General features: G+C 52.3%; 6 protein-coding genes across 6 annotated transcripts; 2 read left to right on the top strand and 4 right to left on the bottom strand.

Annotated features, from left to right (window-relative positions):
* Positions 1–1477: 1477 nt before the first annotated feature.
* On the bottom strand, positions 1478–3344 carry BKA67DRAFT_684295 (uncharacterized protein). Its single transcript, XM_046108988.1, has 4 exons — positions 3000–3344; positions 2872–2944; positions 2313–2817; positions 1478–2262 (listed from the first exon to the last, which is right to left on the bottom strand). The coding sequence occupies exons 1-4, from the start codon at positions 3112–3114 to the stop codon at positions 1621–1623; spliced, it is 1335 nt and encodes a 444-aa protein (XP_045953380.1). The 5' UTR covers positions 3115–3344; the 3' UTR covers positions 1478–1620.
* Positions 3345–4577: 1233 nt separating this feature from the next.
* On the top strand, positions 4578–7437 carry BKA67DRAFT_663235 (uncharacterized protein; the record flags this gene model as incomplete). The annotated part of the gene is made up of 6 exons (XM_046108150.1): positions 4578–4709; positions 4765–5181; positions 5249–5641; positions 5739–6656; positions 6816–7037; positions 7135–7437. 6 exons carry the CDS (start codon positions 4578–4580, stop codon positions 7435–7437), a joined length of 2385 nt encoding a protein of 794 aa, XP_045953379.1.
* Positions 7438–7740: 303 nt separating this feature from the next.
* Positions 7741–9518, bottom strand: BKA67DRAFT_524783 (signal peptide peptidase-domain-containing protein; the record flags this gene model as incomplete). The annotated part of the gene is made up of 2 exons (XM_046098610.1): positions 7741–8533; positions 8593–9518. 2 exons carry the CDS (start codon positions 9516–9518, stop codon positions 7741–7743), a joined length of 1719 nt encoding a protein of 572 aa, XP_045953378.1.
* A 988-nt stretch (positions 9519–10506) lies between these two features.
* On the top strand, positions 10507–10998 carry BKA67DRAFT_524637 (peptidyl-prolyl cis-trans isomerase ppi1; the record flags this gene model as incomplete). The annotated part of the gene is made up of 1 exon (XM_046098596.1): positions 10507–10998. The coding sequence occupies one exon, from the start codon at positions 10507–10509 to the stop codon at positions 10996–10998; it is 492 nt and encodes a 163-aa protein (XP_045953377.1).
* Positions 10999–11599: 601 nt separating this feature from the next.
* BKA67DRAFT_663232 (uncharacterized protein) lies at positions 11600–13080 on the bottom strand (the record flags this gene model as incomplete). Its single annotated transcript, XM_046108149.1, has 2 exons — positions 11600–12769; positions 13012–13080. The coding sequence occupies 2 exons, from the start codon at positions 13078–13080 to the stop codon at positions 11600–11602; spliced, it is 1239 nt and encodes a 412-aa protein (XP_045953376.1).
* A 2780-nt stretch (positions 13081–15860) lies between these two features.
* On the bottom strand, positions 15861–18344 carry BKA67DRAFT_595064 (uncharacterized protein; the record flags this gene model as incomplete). The annotated part of the gene is made up of 5 exons (XM_046105119.1): positions 15861–15928; positions 16342–16379; positions 16752–18061; positions 18113–18192; positions 18248–18344. The coding sequence occupies 5 exons, from the start codon at positions 18342–18344 to the stop codon at positions 15861–15863; spliced, it is 1593 nt and encodes a 530-aa protein (XP_045953375.1).
* Between the last annotated feature and the right edge of the window lie 214 nt (positions 18345–18558).

Below are 18558 nucleotides of genomic sequence, written 5' to 3'. Positions count from 1 at the left end.
TATACAAGATCTGTTCTTTTTTATATTCCTCGGTAAGGGGCGGGGGAGATTCCCCCTTTCGCTACGTGATAAAACTAACCATCTTTACCCCTTTTATAAAGGAAGTTGATGGTAATCTTTATTACTAAGTAGCTTTTTCATGACGTGAGTACATGTTCGAAGATACTTGAAGTCCTCCTGAATGGTGCGGATAGAGGGGATCCAGTGTTCAACTTGTTTGAGATTATGTAGGATCAGCTTTCTTTGATCTCCATCGAGCACGTTTCTAAACATGATCTTAATCCGGAGCCCAAGTTCAGCATGACGTTCATCACAATAGGATACGCCTGGGACACGGGACTCAAGCTAGGCGACTCAGGACCTCGTAAATCATTCACATTCCGTTCTGATGGCTGAAGAGAAGCCTGTAGCACGCCTGCTGAGATCTTTCCAAGAATAAAATGATCGGGGTTCTGGCGATCGCATCCCATTTGTTTGAAAACCTTCTAGAGATGGTCAATCTTCTTTCAGTCGGGCTCCTCGTCCGAGTCGAGGTCTAGCTGATTCAAGGAGATCTTCGCATTGCTACAAAATTTATTCGATAACTCACGACTGAGCTTTTTTGACCGAGCCTCTCAATTGAAGAACACCGTTTGGATAACATAGATGGTAACCTCTGATATTCAACAGATGTTTGATGCTTCGAATTAAGGCACAGATTTAAACCAAAATAAGAGCGCTTGTAGTGGCCATTTTTTTATGATGAATGTTACATGTTACTATCAAGAAGCAAAAGGTTGGTGGTGACAATTCCGGCCTCGAGAGTTGAGCATTGGCTAAAAACGGCCGCTCGTGTATATCTATTTATATATCGGCACCAAGTCGTCTTAAGCCTTGAAAGTATAGTTGTGGACTCCCTTATAGCGTCTTCTTTTCTTTAAAACTCAATTAATTTTGAAATGGCGTTTCTTAACTGATATACACTCTTCGTTGATGATGCCTCGCTAGACGTCCTTGAGCGAGAAGCAACAATTTACGAAAGAGTCCCCCACCAACCACCCACGAAGTGTTAGTGGTAGCCACATCACCAGCATCCCCGAAGATAAGCCGCCACCAACCGCCCGAAGCGATTTCCCGTCAAACCAACCGCTGTGCACTCTCCGTTCGGATATCTTCTAGTTATTTAATTGTGGCGTCCGCTCATCCAAGCAATAATTCCTATACATGCCGGGTTAGTACTCAGATGGGTGACCACTGGGAAACCCCTGGTGTTTTATGCTTTTTGTCTATTTACTTTTCATGATTTACACTTTGATGTCTTCCATCAAGTCTATCATCATGTATTTTATTATTAGGTTAGGTAGATACATACGACCATAGCTCTTAGAAAACTCGGCATCCCGTCCGCTCTGCCCTAGATAAACTGGGAAGCGCTGGATTAGTACTCAGGTGGGTGACCACTGGGGAATCCCCGGTGTTGTATGTTTTTGGACTCCTTTTTGCATTTTTGGATGATTCTGTCTACAGTACTTTTTTATGTTACATATAAGATCTCGCCCAGCAGAGGCAGTCTCAAAGCAGACAACAACACGACCATAGGTTTCATCATCACCACAGAGCATCTGCTCGACTAAATTGTTTCTAACCTCTCTGTTGCAACTGACTCATTCTACCTTTGAGAACATACGTGTTACCGGCTGGTCGTGAGCTTCGGGCACGTGTGCAGCAGCGACGGACATACGCGAATATTGCGATTACAATAGTCAGAGGGACCGAGATCCACCAGAGCCAATTGAATGGAGGTGTAACTTGCACTGTCCATAAACCGTCTTCGTTTATCTGGGACATGAAAAGCTGACTGCCGAGCACGGCGGCTACAGCACTTGTTGGTAAGAAGATCATGGTAATCGCCGCGATGATCTTCATCGAGTTGGAGTCTCGAATCATGACCATTGAGTCTTGTTGAGTGACGAGATTGAAGGATAAAGTGATTGCGATATCGATACGCCTCTGCAAGCTGGTCTGCCGAAGCTTGGTCGACTTGAATAGTGACCGGCGGTACTCGAGGGAGTCCGCAAGCTGACGCTGCAATGTCTCTCTGGCTGTGTCAGTATCTTGAGCATCTCTTTTAACCAGAACGAGCATCCTATCTACAAGCAGCAGCATGGAATCTACTGCTTCAGCGATGTAGTTGTTGTGCTTCGCACAATCGTGCAGTTTGGCGAAATCAATGTTTTTGCTGATATTCACCACATTTTTCGAGTTGGCTAAATTCAGGACGTCCTGGTATACTGAGTCAGAAGGGGCTGAGATTTGTCTGGTGGTAGCCTTACATGCTCCATGGGCCCGAAGACGTCGACCATGTTCCAGAGGGCTGTATCTACGTCGAGGAAGAGACCCTCTAAAGTCAGATCGAGCAAGACCAGGGGTTCAGATTGAACGACGTGGACATGGTTCGTCTGCAAAAAGTCGACAATCCTTGAATACACATTGGGCGTTGCCCCAAAGATGGCAAGCGTCGTCCTACCATCGTGCGTTGTCCTCAGAAAGAAGCCGGATCGATGCCAGCCATACTTTGCTTGGAGAAGTGCGGACTCTCCGACCAGTGTAGTTCCTGACAACTTAGGATCGACGTTACTGCTTTCGCTGAGTAGCTCGATCCTCTTGCATAGAAAATGAAACCATGTGCTGGTGCCGTCTGTTTCAATTCTCGTGCCGAAACTATGAGCGACATCTTGAACCCTTTCTATTGTAAATTCTCTTGGGACCGAGAGGACCTGGAATAGTTCCAGCAATTGTTGTAGTGACTGGGCTTGAGGAAGGTCAAGGGGTGCAAAACTGATTCTAGGTTAGCATGAACGTGCATCTGACTGTGCTGAGATTTAACCTTACATAACGCGTAGGGAAGCTTTAGTGTCCAAATATATCGAATTTGTTTCTGGACGACGGCGCATAGCCTTTGTTACTGCTGGTTGTCAATAATTACATCAGTAACATCAGGGCGTTGTTCTCCAAGATACCTTCATCTAGCTCCCATATTTCAATGTACTGTTGAGGCTCAAGCACTGGGGTAGAGTAGCCAAGAGCTTTGTGGCGGAAGGTTGCGTATGGCTGGGAGACGCTGGTCCAAGACATGCTGCTGATCTTCCGGGAAGAAGACGAAATCTGATTGACTCCAACTATCCGCAGGTAATTCACTCATATAAAACCTATGTACGCAGGGTCCAAAGTGGCATGTATCGTAATTTTCAGCTAATTGAACACTACCACTGTGATATGACTGGGTATATTTGAGTGAGAGCAGCTACTGGCTGGTGTCTCAACTACCTTCGGGTACGCGTCCCGTGTCTCGCATTGAACTTAAGAGATAACGTGGACATTTAAGCTTGGAAACTATTGACGTGGGTATTGATATAAAAATATCAAGTTTTCGGCACTATCAAATCGAGACCTATCAGGAATCATATCTGACCAACGCGGCTGGAAGCCATGGCTCATCGGTGCTGAGCAGAACGCGTAGGAGCGTTTTACTAATTTAACTTGTGGTGTCACAAGCTCAGGATGCCTGACTTGTCTCATGAGACGGGGGCCCAGACTGGTCAAAAGCCGGTTGCCAAGAACGCAGCTGAAAGAAGCCAAACCATGAGGCGCCGTTCTGCGACTCGTAAAGGTTCAGGAAAGGGTCGAGCGACAAGCAATTTGACGAGGCTGTGGGCGAACATATTGATTTCGGTAATTGAGATAGGTGGAAGCTTATTTTGGGGGGGATTCAAGGAGGAAGCGGCTGAGATCGCGGAAAACTCCGTCCGTCTTGTCAGGCCAGTCTGATACTCTTCAGACATGCGGCTGAAAGGAGCATGATCGGCGACTATAAAGAAGATACCAAGAGCGCACTCGCTCAAGCATCGGCAGCGATCCCAACCCGCACCAACGAAATATTTTGCCTTTAAACCAGATCGTGATTGAGAATGGTACGTGTCCAGCTCCGGTATACTCAAGCAGCTGCTGATATACAGTGCCTAAGTCAAGGCACGGAGGTAGCTACGACCCTAACGCGCACACTCCAGTTCAACTGCAGGTAACTTAACAGCCTCGCATCATCGTTTCTCGTGCCTGATAAGTGTAGCGTCCACAAGCGACGGCAAGCCCTTCAAGTTCATCAAATGGAAGACCCCCTATGATTGTAAATGTCCTGCAAACTCTTTTCTGCTTGTTTTGTTTAACAGTGAGCGCAGACACCAACAGGTACATCCAGTAGTGTCCCAAGCTATCATAGCCAACCACCACCAGTGCCGTCGCCGCCAGCATTTCAATACTATCAGGGACATCAAATCCCACAACAGCCAATGGCGCAGCCATATTATCAACATGGCCCAGTAAATATAAAACCCATAAGTCAGCATACAACGTATATCGACTAACAAGATCGACAGATGTTGGCCAATGCAGGACATGACGGACATGTATACCAGGAGACGGGAGGGAATCAGCAGGTATCTCGTGGGTGTTTCTGTCTCTGAGACAATGATTGATTAGGGATTAGGTTCATGCTCAAGAAAAACAAATAGAGGTGCTGCGAGAGCCAGGCTATAATCAAAATGTATGTTCCACTATTTATTCTTGTACCTGAGCCTATGCTGATGAATTTGATCCAGGGTGCTGAGTATCAGGTTCCTACGACCCAGGAGGAACTACTCAACGGTCAGACTGGACCTATAGTATACAGTGCGGTACGTGAAATCCATGATATCTAAGCTCAATACCAGACTAACGAGCCACAACCAGAGAGCAGAGAAGGAGTTCCCAGTGAATATGAAGAGTACAATGCATGTCTTCTCGTCTCACCCCGACTTTCGATGGGGAAGCGTCCACCATTATCGAAAGCCCGGGCACGTTTACAACGACCAAATGAAGTTCCGCCATCGTGACTTCGCGGACCGTGTGAAGAACAAGCCACAGAGTGACCGCTACTTGCATCACGAGCACGGCTATCTGCGCGATCTTATCGTGCAGACTACCGACGACATCTTCTTGGCCAACAGCAACGCGACCTGGATGCGCACGTATATTCGCAAGCAGGCCCCAATCAGAACTCGTATGGCCACTTGGGTCATTGATTTCAGCTATGATCCCGAGAGCTGGGAGGATTGGTGGATCATGATCCTCCGCGCTCTACCCGCCGCAATTGGTATGACGTTCATTGTAAGTCATGTTTTAGCCGTAAATTCGCGAGACTCCTAAAGAGAGAGCTATCAACTAACCCCGACAGTTCTGGGAAGTCTCAATCACGGGCCAGGAGAGATTCAACGGCCGCTACGCACCAGTTCCGTACAAGTTCCATGGACACGCCAAAGCCTGGAGTAACCATCTCGAGAACCGCCTGCATGACGTCCCCCTCGCACCTAGAAGGCCCAACGAGTACCATATTCTAAAGCCCAGGCATCTATGTTTCCTTCGCAACCCCAAGGAGTCGGAACTTCGCGGCTTAGACATCCGCGAGGTCAGCGCCTGGGAGGCAGACGAGGGCCCGAACGAGAACCTCAGCTACCTCTTCGTCGCGTATTCTGCAGACCACTTCAACCATGGTTCGGAAGAGGACATGCAGGCCCTGCATTCCATTGCAGAGTTCGCCTGCCGCCAGGCCCGGCTCCCGGCGTACTGGGTTGCTGCCAGTTGCCTGAGGGACGACGCGCAACTCGAGGCTGACGCAAGCAACCCCACAATACCGTGATGCACATGGTCATGCTAACGTTGCTTAGGTGTACCGAATCTCTGATATCCTTCGTGGTGCTCAGGACCTGATCATCGCTGTCGGGAACAGCTCGACGCGCGCCAGCCTCGGCAAGAAGCCCGACACCGAGGCTCTGCTTCGCCACTGGGGCACCCGAATGTGGACGTTTCCCGAAGTGCTCCTCAGCCCCGGAAAGCACATCACAGTCTACACCCGCGATGGCAACCTGAACTCGCCCCTGGTCCTGAGCAAGAACCAGTTCGCCGGCCGCGTCTGGGCCGACACGGATGCGGAGACCTCGCGGCAGCTGATCGATCACTACATCGGCAGCCTGGACCTCAGCCGGCTCGAGCTGGCGGTGCTTCTCCTGAGGTGTCTCTACGGGCGCCAGACGACGCAGCACCTGAGGGGCGACCGCGCGTACGCACTGATGGGCCTGCTGCGCATGCGGCCCGAGATTGACCGGACGGATTCGGAGTTCCAGGCGTTCGCGCGGCTCTCGCTGGCCAACGACTCGGACCAGCTGCTCGAGCGCTCGCTCTGCACCCTGCCGCTGTCGCCCGGCCAGCCCTGGTACGACATGACCGACGCGTACCAGTCGGCCCTGTGGGACATCGCCCCGACGTGCCAGATCGCCGCCATCTGCGACAACAACACCGTCATTGTGGACGGCGCCTACGGTGCCAGCATACGCTGGAAGTCCTTCTACCGCATCCGGTTCCAGCGCAATATGTCGTTCAAGAGGTGGGTGTCGGCGTTCCTCATGGAGTACAACGGCTACAACCTCATCATTGCCAGCACCTTGCTCGGCATCGGCTCCGGTCCGCCGATCAATAGCGCCGCGGTCGGCGTTGGTGTCATCTTTCTCTTGATCTTCCTATACTTCTGGTTCATGACTCCCAAGCTCGTGCGTGTGCTGCTCGGTGGCAAGTTCATAAACGTACAGGTAAGTTTCCTAAGGCAGACATTCTTTTCCCTTCCCAGCCGCGCAGAGGGGCACCAGAAGATAAATTCTTTCTTCTTCTCTTTTTTGGAAAAAGAAAGAGAGAAAAGAAAAAGGGGGAAGAAGATAGCAACAAGCAAGTGGTCTAACCAGCACTCCCAGGCCACCCTCTTCGGTCTCGAAGGCCACCTAAACGCCGCCACCATTGAGCGGACGCTGTTCGGGGGCGCCTTCGGACGCATGACGTGGTCCGTCAACGGCAGCCCGCTGAGCCGGTCGCGGCTCAACCAGTACGGCGAGCGCGAGGGTATCGACCCGGCCAAGGACCCGGAGGTGCGGCACAAGATCGAGGCGGCCAAGCACGCCCAGCCGGGCCAGATGAGGGTGAGTCATGTCTTTTTTCTTCTCCCCTCTCCCCCCCCTTTTTATTTTTATTTTTATTTTTTAATATCAGCTAATAACACATCCACCAAATCAACAGATCTTCACCCTCGTCGACACATACAACATGGAGCTGACGCTGTTCGAGGCGGCGAGGCCCCCGACGTGCATCTTTGTCTGCGCGGCCGAGGGCGGCATGAGGCGCGCGGTCGCCTGCTCCTACGACTGGGTGACGCAGACCATGTGCCGCGAGACGGTCCTGCGCATACCCACGAGGAGCCTGAACAGGATGGACCGGGTGCCCCGGTTCAGGATGGGGACGAGGTGGCCGGCCGCAAACGACGAGCGCCCTGATCTGGCTACGCGCCCCTTCTACGGTGGTGGCGGTGGTGGTACGGTCTAGCTTGCTTTCCTTATCTCCCGCGAGTTGGGCGGCTTTTCTTTGGGAAAGTGCTAGATTACTCGGTATATCTAAGAATCAGTTAGTGGGAGCAAGTTGAGATAATAGTGCGTTGCACAAACATTTGATGGTAATGTAATGATAGACTGGCAAGTTATGTGGGGTCTCTGTGAAATACCTTCGGTGCTTGCTCTTATTCGTAATGGATGGAGTGACGGATTGCTTTTATACTTTTATCTACCTGAGGTGTCTATGGATTTTCAATGGCCACCCTTATGATTGTCTGCTCTATCATGCAACCACTCGTTATTGCGAGGCTTCTTCTGGTGAATCAGGTGCTTCGATTGTGAACCAGAAGACGGTCCTTGAAGCCTTCTTTTTCTTGTCCTCCTTGGACTGTATTTTCTCGGGGCCTGCACCATCAAGCTGAGTCTCTTGGATCTGCTTCTCCTCTGTTGGCTTCCCTGTCTTCTCGCCATCCTTCTTCTCGTCCACCTTTGACTCTTCAATCTGCTTAACCACATTACCCTCGCCGTCCACCTCGACGACGACGTCTTGCTTGTCAAGACTTCCATCTTCTGTGTAGATCCACATTTCTTTCAGTTCGCCCCGAAGAGCACCTGTGAGCCACACAACCGACACCACACCGGGGACGAGGTATAATAGCGCTGGCTGGGCATGTTTGAAAACGAGCAGCATCACCAGCGTTGTCACCATAGAGAGTAGGTATCCAACCATGGCAGCTTTGAAGTACGTCTTGGGAAACGCAGCAACCTTCAACGTTGGGGTATTGCGCTTGCTCCAGAACATGTTGCCCCACTGGCCCTTGGGGTCCATGTATTCCGGTTTGTGGACTATGCGCTGCGTCTCCTTCGTGGCCAGGGTCCCCTTATCTGAGATTGTCTCTGTCTCTAGCTCCACGGGCAGAAGCTTTTGCTGCCGATAGTAGTAAAGGAAGAGATCAAAGCGGAGACAGAGTCCGATGAAGATACCTGGGACGACAATGTCGCCAAGACCAAGCATGCTCGAACGCTTATTTGACTCGAATACCAGTTTGATAGGGACATCGAGTTTGGTAGCAACGGTAACCATGTACGGGCTGTGTCCAGTAGTTAGTTTGTCTCCAGAATGTTGTGGCTTCTGGGCTGGAATACTTACGTATAGAAAACCATATAGATGTCATAAAAGAACAAGCCAAAAAGTACAGAGCTCCCAATCATAAAGGAGGTCGGCGACAAGGTAATGATGCCAACGTATGAGAATGCATAACCCATAACGTTTGACAAAAAGGTCGACTTGGTGTTGTGGTAGAGAATACTGAAGCCAATCGCCATCAGCCAGCCAAAAATATCATTAAGCTTGACATGGAACTTCTCGCGTCCGATACCATGCATTCCAATGCGAATAGTCCAGTCCTTCTTGAGAATGTAGCTTACTTCCCAGAGTGTGTTGCGCCACTGCTCCGAGAGCTTCATGCTGGAAAGGAAACCGGGAAACGGCGTCTTTCTGGTCTCGTCAGAGATATGCTCGCCAGATTCGTTGACATATGACTGGCACTTCTTTGCAGTGTCGAAGGTATAGAAAGTGCCATCACGGGCCTCCCAGTTGTCTGGGAAAATGAAACCAGTGAAGAAGTGCAGAGTGTCCGCTAGGAGCTTACCCATGCTACCAAGTGACATGACAGAGAAATAAATGCCCATGATTTTGCTGATGATGGCGGGATCTTCCAGCCACTTGATAAGGTAGTAGAGACCGACGAGGACAGTTCCAGCAAGGATAGGAAACATGATAGCATCCGATGCGACCAAACCCTGAACGAACGGGTCATCATTGTCGTCATCCCTCTTTCCTGACGTGGACTTTTTCTTGGCGGGAGGACTTGCACTAGGAGGCCGTCGCAAGGAGGCATGTGCGCCGAGCCAGATACAGGCCAGAGCTGAGAAGACGATCTTTGCTTCGATTATGAAGAGATCCTGGTGCTTCAGTAGGGCTGCAGGGAGCTGAGACAACGACTCTATCAACGTCAAGTTGCCAGTCACGTCCAATCCCTCAACGGGAACGCCGTTTGCGGAAGAGTTTGCCATGGTCGTGGCGTGGCGGCCGAAGATTTGAGATAGATGATCACAGGTGGGGAATGATGGTATTTGGTGATGCGTAGTTGTGCGAGAATAGTTCCTCTGCAAACCTGTCCTAGGAGTCGTAGGTTCTGGGTGCGTTCAATGTTTTATGACTGTAGTAGTCGGGATTGAGTGGGTCTGGTGTCCGAGCCTATGCATCTGCGTTTGATAGTCGCCGCAAAGCCTCTGAGAGAGGGAGGCAGGGGGCTAGACTAATAGGTGAAAGAGCGTCTCCGAGGTGCCAGTCCAACATGCATCAACAGAGGGCCGTGATTGCTCCCAAAAACTTGAGATTTCCTGGGTGGGTGGAGTGTGACGTGTTCGAGGCTGCTTCACCAAAAACATGTGTCGTGAAATATGTCCTGAAGATCTTTACAAGGACGTCACTTGAGCCGCAACCTTATGACCTGAAATCTCGGAGACGCAGATCGCCCAAGGACTGGGTAATGGATGAGATCCGGGTGAATTTCCCCGTTGAGAGTGCTGGTTTTTGCGGGCGCAAATTCTAGTCCAGAAATATACCCAAGTGAGAAATTACCACGTAGTCTAGCATGTAATTAATAAAGCTGCATGTGTCAACAACTCAAGCCATCGGATCGTATCGTAGCCTTGCAGCAGGCCCTCTACGCTACCAGGCCACCTCATCTTAGCGGGTAGCCGCCGAATGGACCCCTGGAGGGTCCCCGGGCTGGCTGGGCGTCATTTGCCCCACGGCAGCAGAGCGATTGGATTTGACAATTCAGCAGGTGCACCGGCAGGCCCCTCCGCCCCCCCTGCCCCTCCCCCTCCACAGCCTTCACAAGCTTCCACTGCCAGCCACTGCAGGAGAAGAAGAGGAAGAAGAAGATTGAGCTCAAGCCGAGCGAAAAGCTACTCCCAGTATACTGTAGATTACATACCCAACTTCCCACCGCGCCAGCACGCCACGGGGCCGACACGCCCACGACAGCACACAATGGCGACCAACGTCCACCTCAGCACGACCATGGGCGACATGGTCCTGGAGCTGTACACGACGCACGCGCCCAAGACGTGCAAGAACTTCGTCGAGCTCTCGCGGCGCAACTACTACGACGCGTGCCCCGTGCACCGGATCATCACCGACTTCATGATCCAGACGGGCGACCCCACGGGCACCGGCCGCGGCGGCACCAGCATCTACGGCGACAAATTCGACGACGAGATCCACGCCGAGCTCCGGCACACGGGCGCCGGCATCCTGAGCATGGCCAACGCCGGCCCCAACACCAACGGGAGCCAGTTCTTCATCACCCTGGCGCCTACGCCCTGGCTCGATGGGAAGCACACCATCTTCGGGCGCGTCAAGAGCGGGCTGGGCGTCGTCAAGCGGATGGGCATGGTCAGGACCGACAAGGAGGACCGGCCCGTCGAGGAGGTCAGGATTTTGAAGGCGAAGGTGGTGGACGAGGGCGACGCATTTTCTTGAAAGGCCATGACCGTCGCTGGATACAGATTTTTGAACAGGCGGTTATATGCACGAGGCGAGCGGCGTTACGGCGTTGAAGATTTTCAATGGCCCTCCAAAAAAAAAAATTTGCTTGGGCCGACAGGCTGATGTTAGTCCGTGGGTTTTGGCAGTCAACACCAAATCACGAAGCCAAAGACTCTTATTCGTGGATATTGTCACGAGAATCGGATTATACACATGTGCGGATTTCACGCAATCGGCTACGTAGAATACAAGACTGGTTGGCGTTGCTGTCAACCCAGACGCCGCTTTCTCTTTTTGATCTCCTGGCAATGCGTGAAATCCATGCCCAACGCCTGACCCCCTGGCAGGACCATAAGTTATGTCATGCCAACCGGAACCCCTGCCCATGCTTGAAGTCCGAAAATATACAGAAGTGTTGCTAGTGGGGGGAAAACAAAAACAATACAAAAGCAAAAAGCCGGATAATAGGCACATGCCCAAGCTGGCTGCAGCCTGGGCACGTCTTCGTAGTAGAGGAATGCTCTCTTGAGCCGATGAGAAGGGGGGGTATCATGCGATATGCTTGTTGGTTGTCAAGACTGGTTCGTAAAGGATATCATTGAGCAGGTGGAGATGACAAGGTGCCCGAGCTCTCGCTGCCCGCATCATCGCCGCCGCCTGCTCCGTTCGTGCTCGCTTTGCCATTCTTTGCACCCGACGAGGACAACAATGGCTTGGAAACGCCCAGCTTGAGCTTCTTGGCTGGGCTGATATGTTTTGCCATGTTCTTCTTTGGCGCGACCTCGACCGTGGAGCCATCCGCATCGCCATCATTCATTTTCATCTCAGCGCTCAACATGGAGTTCGTCTTGACCTTCTCCTTCTTGAGACCTGACGAGCCTCCTTTCGTCTTCAGGATGACCTTCTTGGGTGCCGTGGCCCCCGACGACTTCAGCTTCTTCTTCTTGGGGGCTATCTCGTTCTCTGAATCGTCGTCGCTGTTCACTTCTTCGCTGGCTCGTTTCTTGGGGCTGTTCGCTCTGGAACCGGGTCCGGGGGTTCCCTTTTGACTGTGGGGTGGTGTGTTGTCGTTCTGACTACCGTTGTGGCCGTTGGCTCCGTTGGAGATCTTCTGCGCAGCGGCTCGACTAGCATTCCGGCCGCTGTTGCCGATGCATGAGCCCATGTGATTGTTCAGCCGTGTGACAAGAATGCATCGTTTGCATTTACTGCAAGTGGCCGAGGGGAAAGAGAGGACGTTCGGTGGTCGCGAGGCAGCACCGCCCTTGCCGCCCGTATCGTCCGGCCCGGGTGTGCCGCCTGGGGTATCCTGCGGCGTCGTTTCCACCTTCTTGTCCATGTCCTTCTTCTTCTTGCCTCTACCCGGCCCCTGCGGTACCCAAGTTTGTCCATAAATGTCGTAGCCAGGCTTGTCAATGTAGGGGTGTTTCTTGCAATATATGATACTCGGGTCTGGTTTCCTGGCTCCCTTGCCATCGGTGGGGTACAGTAATCGCGGCAGATGGCATCTTGGACAGAGGATATCTTTCGTAGTGGCCAACGGGTTTCCCTTCAACAACACCTTGCCGTCGTCGTAGATGGCGGCATCGGTTTCGACTCTGAGGTCCGGCCTCGCGTCAGGTTGTGAGGAATCCGAAGTGTCGGCAGCGAGCTTCTCAACACGAACGGCAGCAGTCGAGGCGCGGGCGATCTTCTCATCTCGATGTACCTTTATTAACAAGTCGTGGCAGATGTTGTACAACAAGTCATCGAGCACCGAGTTGGCCTGCAGGATTTGCTCTCGTGGTCAGCAATCTTTGTTCCCTCAGCCTCGCTCGCAAGAGCCATCGTGAGGCGTGTGGTCGTGTGGAAACGACGGGTCTTGGGGTCTTGAGGATTTGTGCATATGGCTGTGAAATAGCACGATGCGACGGGATTTCCTTGCAAGCGCGTTTGACGGGGTTGGCGAGCGACGCAAGCAGGTGAAAGGCAACACAAGAAGTTGAAGCTAAGATGAGAAGCACTTACAAGCTTGCCCAAGGTGGAAGTGCCACCTTTGATGACGCCCGCCTTGCCAGTATTTGGCTGAGACGACATGTTTGAGATTTGTGCTGTATTGTGCACAAATGTCGTCTGCCAGCTCCCGGGAAGGTTGTTGAAGGACAAACACTGTTGAGGCGACTGGGGGTGGGTGGAAAGGGTGTTGTGTAATGGAGATGTTCTGTTCAGTGGCCTGGGGAATTAATCTTTCTGCAAGTAAAGATTACAGTATGGAGCAGACGGTTCAAGTTTCCCGTAATCCAAATGACAATTCGCCTGCCGATTAAAGCCTCTGTACCGTAATCCCCGATTGCTCAAGCTCCAGTGCAGGCAAAGACCTGCAGAATGTGATAGTGTGGCAATGCGATTCTGCTGGAGGGTTAACTTGACACAATGGCAGCCAGAGGACAATGGAAAAAGAAGAACTACCTGACTGCCGTCACCCAATAAAAAAATAAAAATAAAACAATCGCCAGACGACGATTGCAGCCTTTCACCTTCAGAAAAGGAGTGACGAAAGATTTGAGGGAGCGAACAATTCTAAAGTTCGAGCTTGAACCCGGTTCCACCCTACGCTACGATAGGTAAAGTACTCACCTCTCGCTGATTGCCCACTGCAGGCCGCCACCAGCAAGAGAAGAGAAAGAGAGGAAAATAAGTAAGGAATAGCGGAAGGCGGAAGGCCGGATGGTTTCTCTTGGGTTAGTCTAGGCGTGTTTTAAACGTTTTATAATCTTGGCTTGAAGTAGATAAATAAAATAACATAAAAAGCGATAATCTCAAAACGAGAAACGGGATTGCACCTGCGAGTATGGTCGAGAGCCTCTCTGAAACTGGGTACAGTAAACGGCAGAGAATGGGACGGGGTCTTGGATTCCAACAAAGCAAAATATAATTGGAATTGGGATCCGAATGCAACCACAGACTGCCACCTACTCGACCGGATTGCTTACAGCGTAGCATACCCTACATACAATGACCCAACCTTTATATACAAACAGGACAGCTCACGCCCAGGCATGGGCCGTGACATGTCTCCCACGCTCTATACCATGCATGCCATGAGCATCGGGTTTGTTCTTTCTTTTGTCGACCTGGCTGCTCCACAACAAGCTTCTGCATAAGTTACAGGACAGTACAGCAGAACGAATGCAACGTGCCTGGCTTGGGCCCATCTCGCATCTTTATTAGCTGGTCCCCTCTGGGGTCCGTCCCCCCTCGGGGTCTCCCTATGGGTCCCATACGGGAAGCCCAGAGGTCCCCCCATCCAAGGTTAGATGCGATGAGTGGAGAGTGTCTTTGGTGCTTTCCCGCGGCGCGGCGGGAAGCGTCAACGCGCCCCGGGGTGATGTCCACGCTAAACTACAGTTAGGTACCTTGCCTCGTAGGGTAAAAGGTACAGCACGGATCCGTAGCAAGCGTAGGTGCAAGTTTACCATACTTGTGCTTGATTTGCAAGGGGTAAATCCCGTAAAAAGCCCACATGCCATTCCACTCCTCCATGTCAGTTGTTTGGCTTGGCTTTCCCTTCTCCCACTTTCGCGATCGTCACTTGATAGCAACCTTTTGCTTTTCCAAGGGGTTCCTCTCGTTCTCTTCCCACCATGTCGTTCCCTTCACAGAATTCTAATGTTAATTCCAGCGGTGGGCCACCACGAGCTCAGCCGTCCATACGATCCTTTTTCCAACCCACCGCCCCCAAGTACGCTGCCCCTCCATCTGCATCACCGCCAACACAGCTATCATCAGCAGCATCATCATCTCCGCCTCCACCACAGCGCCAGCCGACCCCATCGCAAGCACAACAGATACCACCTCCCCCTCCAGCAGCTCCTCCCCTGCCCCTACAAGCCACTGCCAACGGTAACCGCAATGGCAATGACAATGACGACAGTACTGGCAATGGCAACCCGCCGCCGACGCCTGTGCCGGTTCCCTCTCCGAAACCAACCCACCACCCGAACATAACATTATCGCCCATCCTGCCATCACACCTCCCAAGCCTCAAACATCTCACCGCTCGTCTACTGCCCGTGCGATATCCCGAGTCCTTCTACCTCCCCCTCAACGACCCTCTGTCCTCGGGCGCATTCTCGCGCGTCCTCCTCTGGACCGACACCCCCACCCCCAGCAACCCATCGCCGACCCCAGCCGTCATCGGCGGGCTCGTCTGCCGACCACAGTCCACATTCCAGCCTCGGCCCGGCTCCGCCCAGGACATCATATCGGACGCCCTGTACATTCAGAGCCTGGTGCTCCAGGAGCCCTACCGGGGCCTGGGTCTAGCGGCGCGCATGCTCGACGAGGTCTGCGCTCTCGCCAGCGGGGACGAGCGCTTCAGGAGCCGGACCGTGTGCGCCCATGTGTGGACCGAAAACGACGAGGGCTGGGAGTGGTACAAGGCCCGTGGCTTCCAGCGCGTCGAGCCCGTCATTGATGGCTATTACCGCCAGCTGCGGCCGAGCGAGGCATGGATCGTGCGCCGGGAGATCGGGGCAGGTGCCGCAGAGAACGGCAGAAAGAGTGTCCTGGACGCAGTGAAGGCCAACGGTATCGGCGGCAAGACGCGGCGGGAAAACGAACACGCCGGCACGACGGGCGCAGCGCCAACACCCGCGGTAGCTGGCTTCACAACGCCGCCACCGGCCCCGTCGGCGATGTCAGGACCACCCATATCCGCAGCCATGAGACCCACCCCTCCACGTGCCGGCATGTCATTCCAGCAGAAGGGCCCCGAAAACGAGTGGAACGACCTGCCAGAAGACATGGTTTCCATCTCGCGGTCTAATACAAATGGCCTATCAGTCCCAAGCAGCGGCGCCAACTCGGGCGCCAGCTCACGGAGCAACTCTACCGTGGGTCGGAAGAAAAAGGATCGCAAGTACGCGGCGGCCGCGTTCGGTAACTAGGGGGCGGCAAGGCAGAGATCAAAACAAGGAAGAAGAAGAACAAGAGGAAGAAGAAGAAAGCACAAAGGGGAAACTACCACAGACTTCTTACCTCGGATATGCAGGATAATTAGTACGCTTATTAGAATAGACTCAAAAACTCGGCCAACCTTGTCCCAGTGTGTCCTGGGCTCAGCACATGGTTACTGGGCAGCGCGTTTCTCTGTCAATGTCCTGTCCGCCCGGGCGAGACCCGCATCTCATGATGGCGACGGAATAGTAGCCACAGAAAGGAAATATGTGCCCGGCGCTCCACCGAAGCATTTCGAATAGCATTTCTATATTGGCCCGCTGTGTGCAGTTCACGAATGGTACGGCAGGTTATCGATGGAACGTATTCCATCACGTCAGTCGTCACTTGACGACACACCAAAGGTATCGGGTATCGTACAGAAATAACTTTTTGGTCTTATCTGGAACTATAAAACAAACATTTGACGTATTTCCCTCTGAGCCCAATCAACAGGGGCAGGTCGCCCGTTCCTTCACGCCACTCCAATCATCCCATTTATGTCAAAGACACCCCCAAAACGCCGTTCCGATGGTTCATGGGCAAAACAACAAAAAAAAGTCGTGACCTCGTATAAGAGTCATGCCTTTACATCAATATGCATTGAATCATTAACAGTACCATCCATGCTTGAGCCGAGACTTTCGCGGGAGGAGACAAACGGGTTCATCTAGACAACCGTCGTCGAGCTACCGGTATCTGGGAGAGCGTTCGCGACCTTGTCCTTGACGTCGTTCACAACATGGCTCGCGGCTCCTGCAATTCCATGCTTCTCCATACCAGCCGCAACCAAAGCAATGAGAGCTGCACCGACACCGCTGCCATCCTTGGCAATGCCAATACGGATCCTCTTCGCGCCCTCTGGGCCGATACCCTTGGTAATACTTAGAGCTTCGTAAATCATGTCTCTGAAGTAAGGGTAATGCTCGACGAGAGAACCATCGACACCGATGTCGATGGGCTCATCAGTACCGTCTCGCAGTAACCCGCTTTGAAGGACAATGGCGCCAATAGCAACGGCCGAAAGTCTAGCAGCCCGACGACCAACAGCATATGCAACATCCTTGAACGCTTGTGCGTCCTCTAAAGAAGCAGAGTAAATCTGAAGCTCCTTTTCGAGCTCCAGTCGCAGGGTTGAGTGTTCAGGGGTGTTGTCAGCAGCAGCGATAGACATGATAGAACTGTCCAATCCCCACTGCGTCAAGATGCTCGATTGGCCGTCAATGGTGGTGGTAGACTTCCAGTCATTGAAGCTCGAGTTGTCGTCCCGGAATAATGAAATCTTGGGGTTATTCAGCATGTCAACAATGACCAGACGCACGATCTCACCCAGGAACATTCCTGACACACGCTTCTCAAACATCTGGATACCAGGGTTGACACTGTTGGTATCCAGCTCGATATCCCACTTGGTGTTGGGGAGCACATTAAGCTCGTTGTCGAATGAGCCCCATTCGGTGTTGATTACCATTTCACCAGTCGACTTGTCAAACTCGCCCTCAACGTTCTTCTTGATGTTCTTAGTCTTCTCCACATAGGCACCGTTGGTACCGGTACCAAAGATGGCTCCCAAGAGAGTGCTGGACTTGCCTGGCGACGTATACGAGCGTGCCATCAGTGTACCAACAGTGTCGTTGACCAGAGCAGCCACCTTGACGGGAAGGTGCAGTTTGTCGATCTCGGTCTGAAGCAAGGCACAAACATCCTTACCGACAGCATCGGGAATGTCAAATCCCTTGGTCCATCGGATGAGGTTGCCCTTGTTGATACCGAGTTGCTGAACTGGGAAGCTAAAGGTAAAGCCCAAGCTGAAAATATGCTCATCCTTGTATCCATCTGACAAGCTCCCTGTCTGTCGTCTGCGAATATGGGCTTCGAAATGGTCCTCGTGGTGAGTCTTCAGGAACAGCTCGATCTGCTTCGCCAGAAAAGCAAAGAGCTCTTGTGCTGTCTCCGCTACCATAAGCTCCTTAGGAATAGCCACTTTGCTGTAGGTAAGGTTGAAGGTCGTATCACCGTTCAGGTGAATGGAGCACACGCGGAAGTTGGTACCGCCGAGGTCGACGGCAAGATACAGTCCCTGTAGAAGGTTAGGGCAAGTTTGGCGTGAGGAAAAAGGGTATGAACGTACCTTCTCGGTACCATTGGGCACATCAGTGACGTATGTAGGGATTTGGCTGAGACTGGTGCCATCTTTCTCCAGTCCCTCGTCTGTCTTCCTGTTAGCATGTTGTGCGGGGGTGAAAGCGAGCTTGGAAGCACTTACTCATTTGCCGCAGGAACTCCTGGACGCCCTTGTTTACATGTTCGTCCGAGTATTCGAACAGCGCAGTGAGGCGCTTCGTCTCCTCGACTAGAGCCATAGTGCGAACTTTGGATACCGGCGGAGCTGTCGGAAAAGGTTGAGGGCTTTCGCAGACGGGCTCGTGAATTGTGGCAACTGGGGAAGAGGAAGTGATACGCGTGAATGGGTGAGAAGGGAAGAGACGCGAGTATTGAAACTTGGCGTCAGTGAGGAAGAGTTGGGCGATCTTTATGGAGGGGTCAGCAACAATTTCATTTGGCCTGTGACGAAGG

This window comes from Truncatella angustata, assembly GCF_020726525.1.
Source record: "Truncatella angustata strain MPI-SDFR-AT-0073 chromosome Unknown BKA67scaffold_9, whole genome shotgun sequence".
NCBI lineage: Eukaryota > Fungi > Ascomycota > Sordariomycetes > Amphisphaeriales > Sporocadaceae > Truncatella > Truncatella angustata.
Note: the sequence above shows the minus strand (reverse complement) of the source record. Positions and strands in the feature narration are given on the sequence as shown.

Coding starts and splice junctions, on each gene's coding strand:
- BKA67DRAFT_684295 (XM_046108988.1), bottom strand. CDS start 3,114: ATGTCTTGGACCAGCGTCTCCCAGCCATACGCAACCTTCCGCCACAAA. Junction 2,945..2,999: donor AATATGGGAGCTAGATGAAG/GTATCTTGGAGA, acceptor GACAACCAGCAG/TAACAAAGGCTATGCGCCGT. Junction 2,263..2,312: donor TCTTCGGGCCCATGGAGCAT/GTAAGGCTACCA, acceptor TCAGTATACCAG/GACGTCCTGAATTTAGCCAA.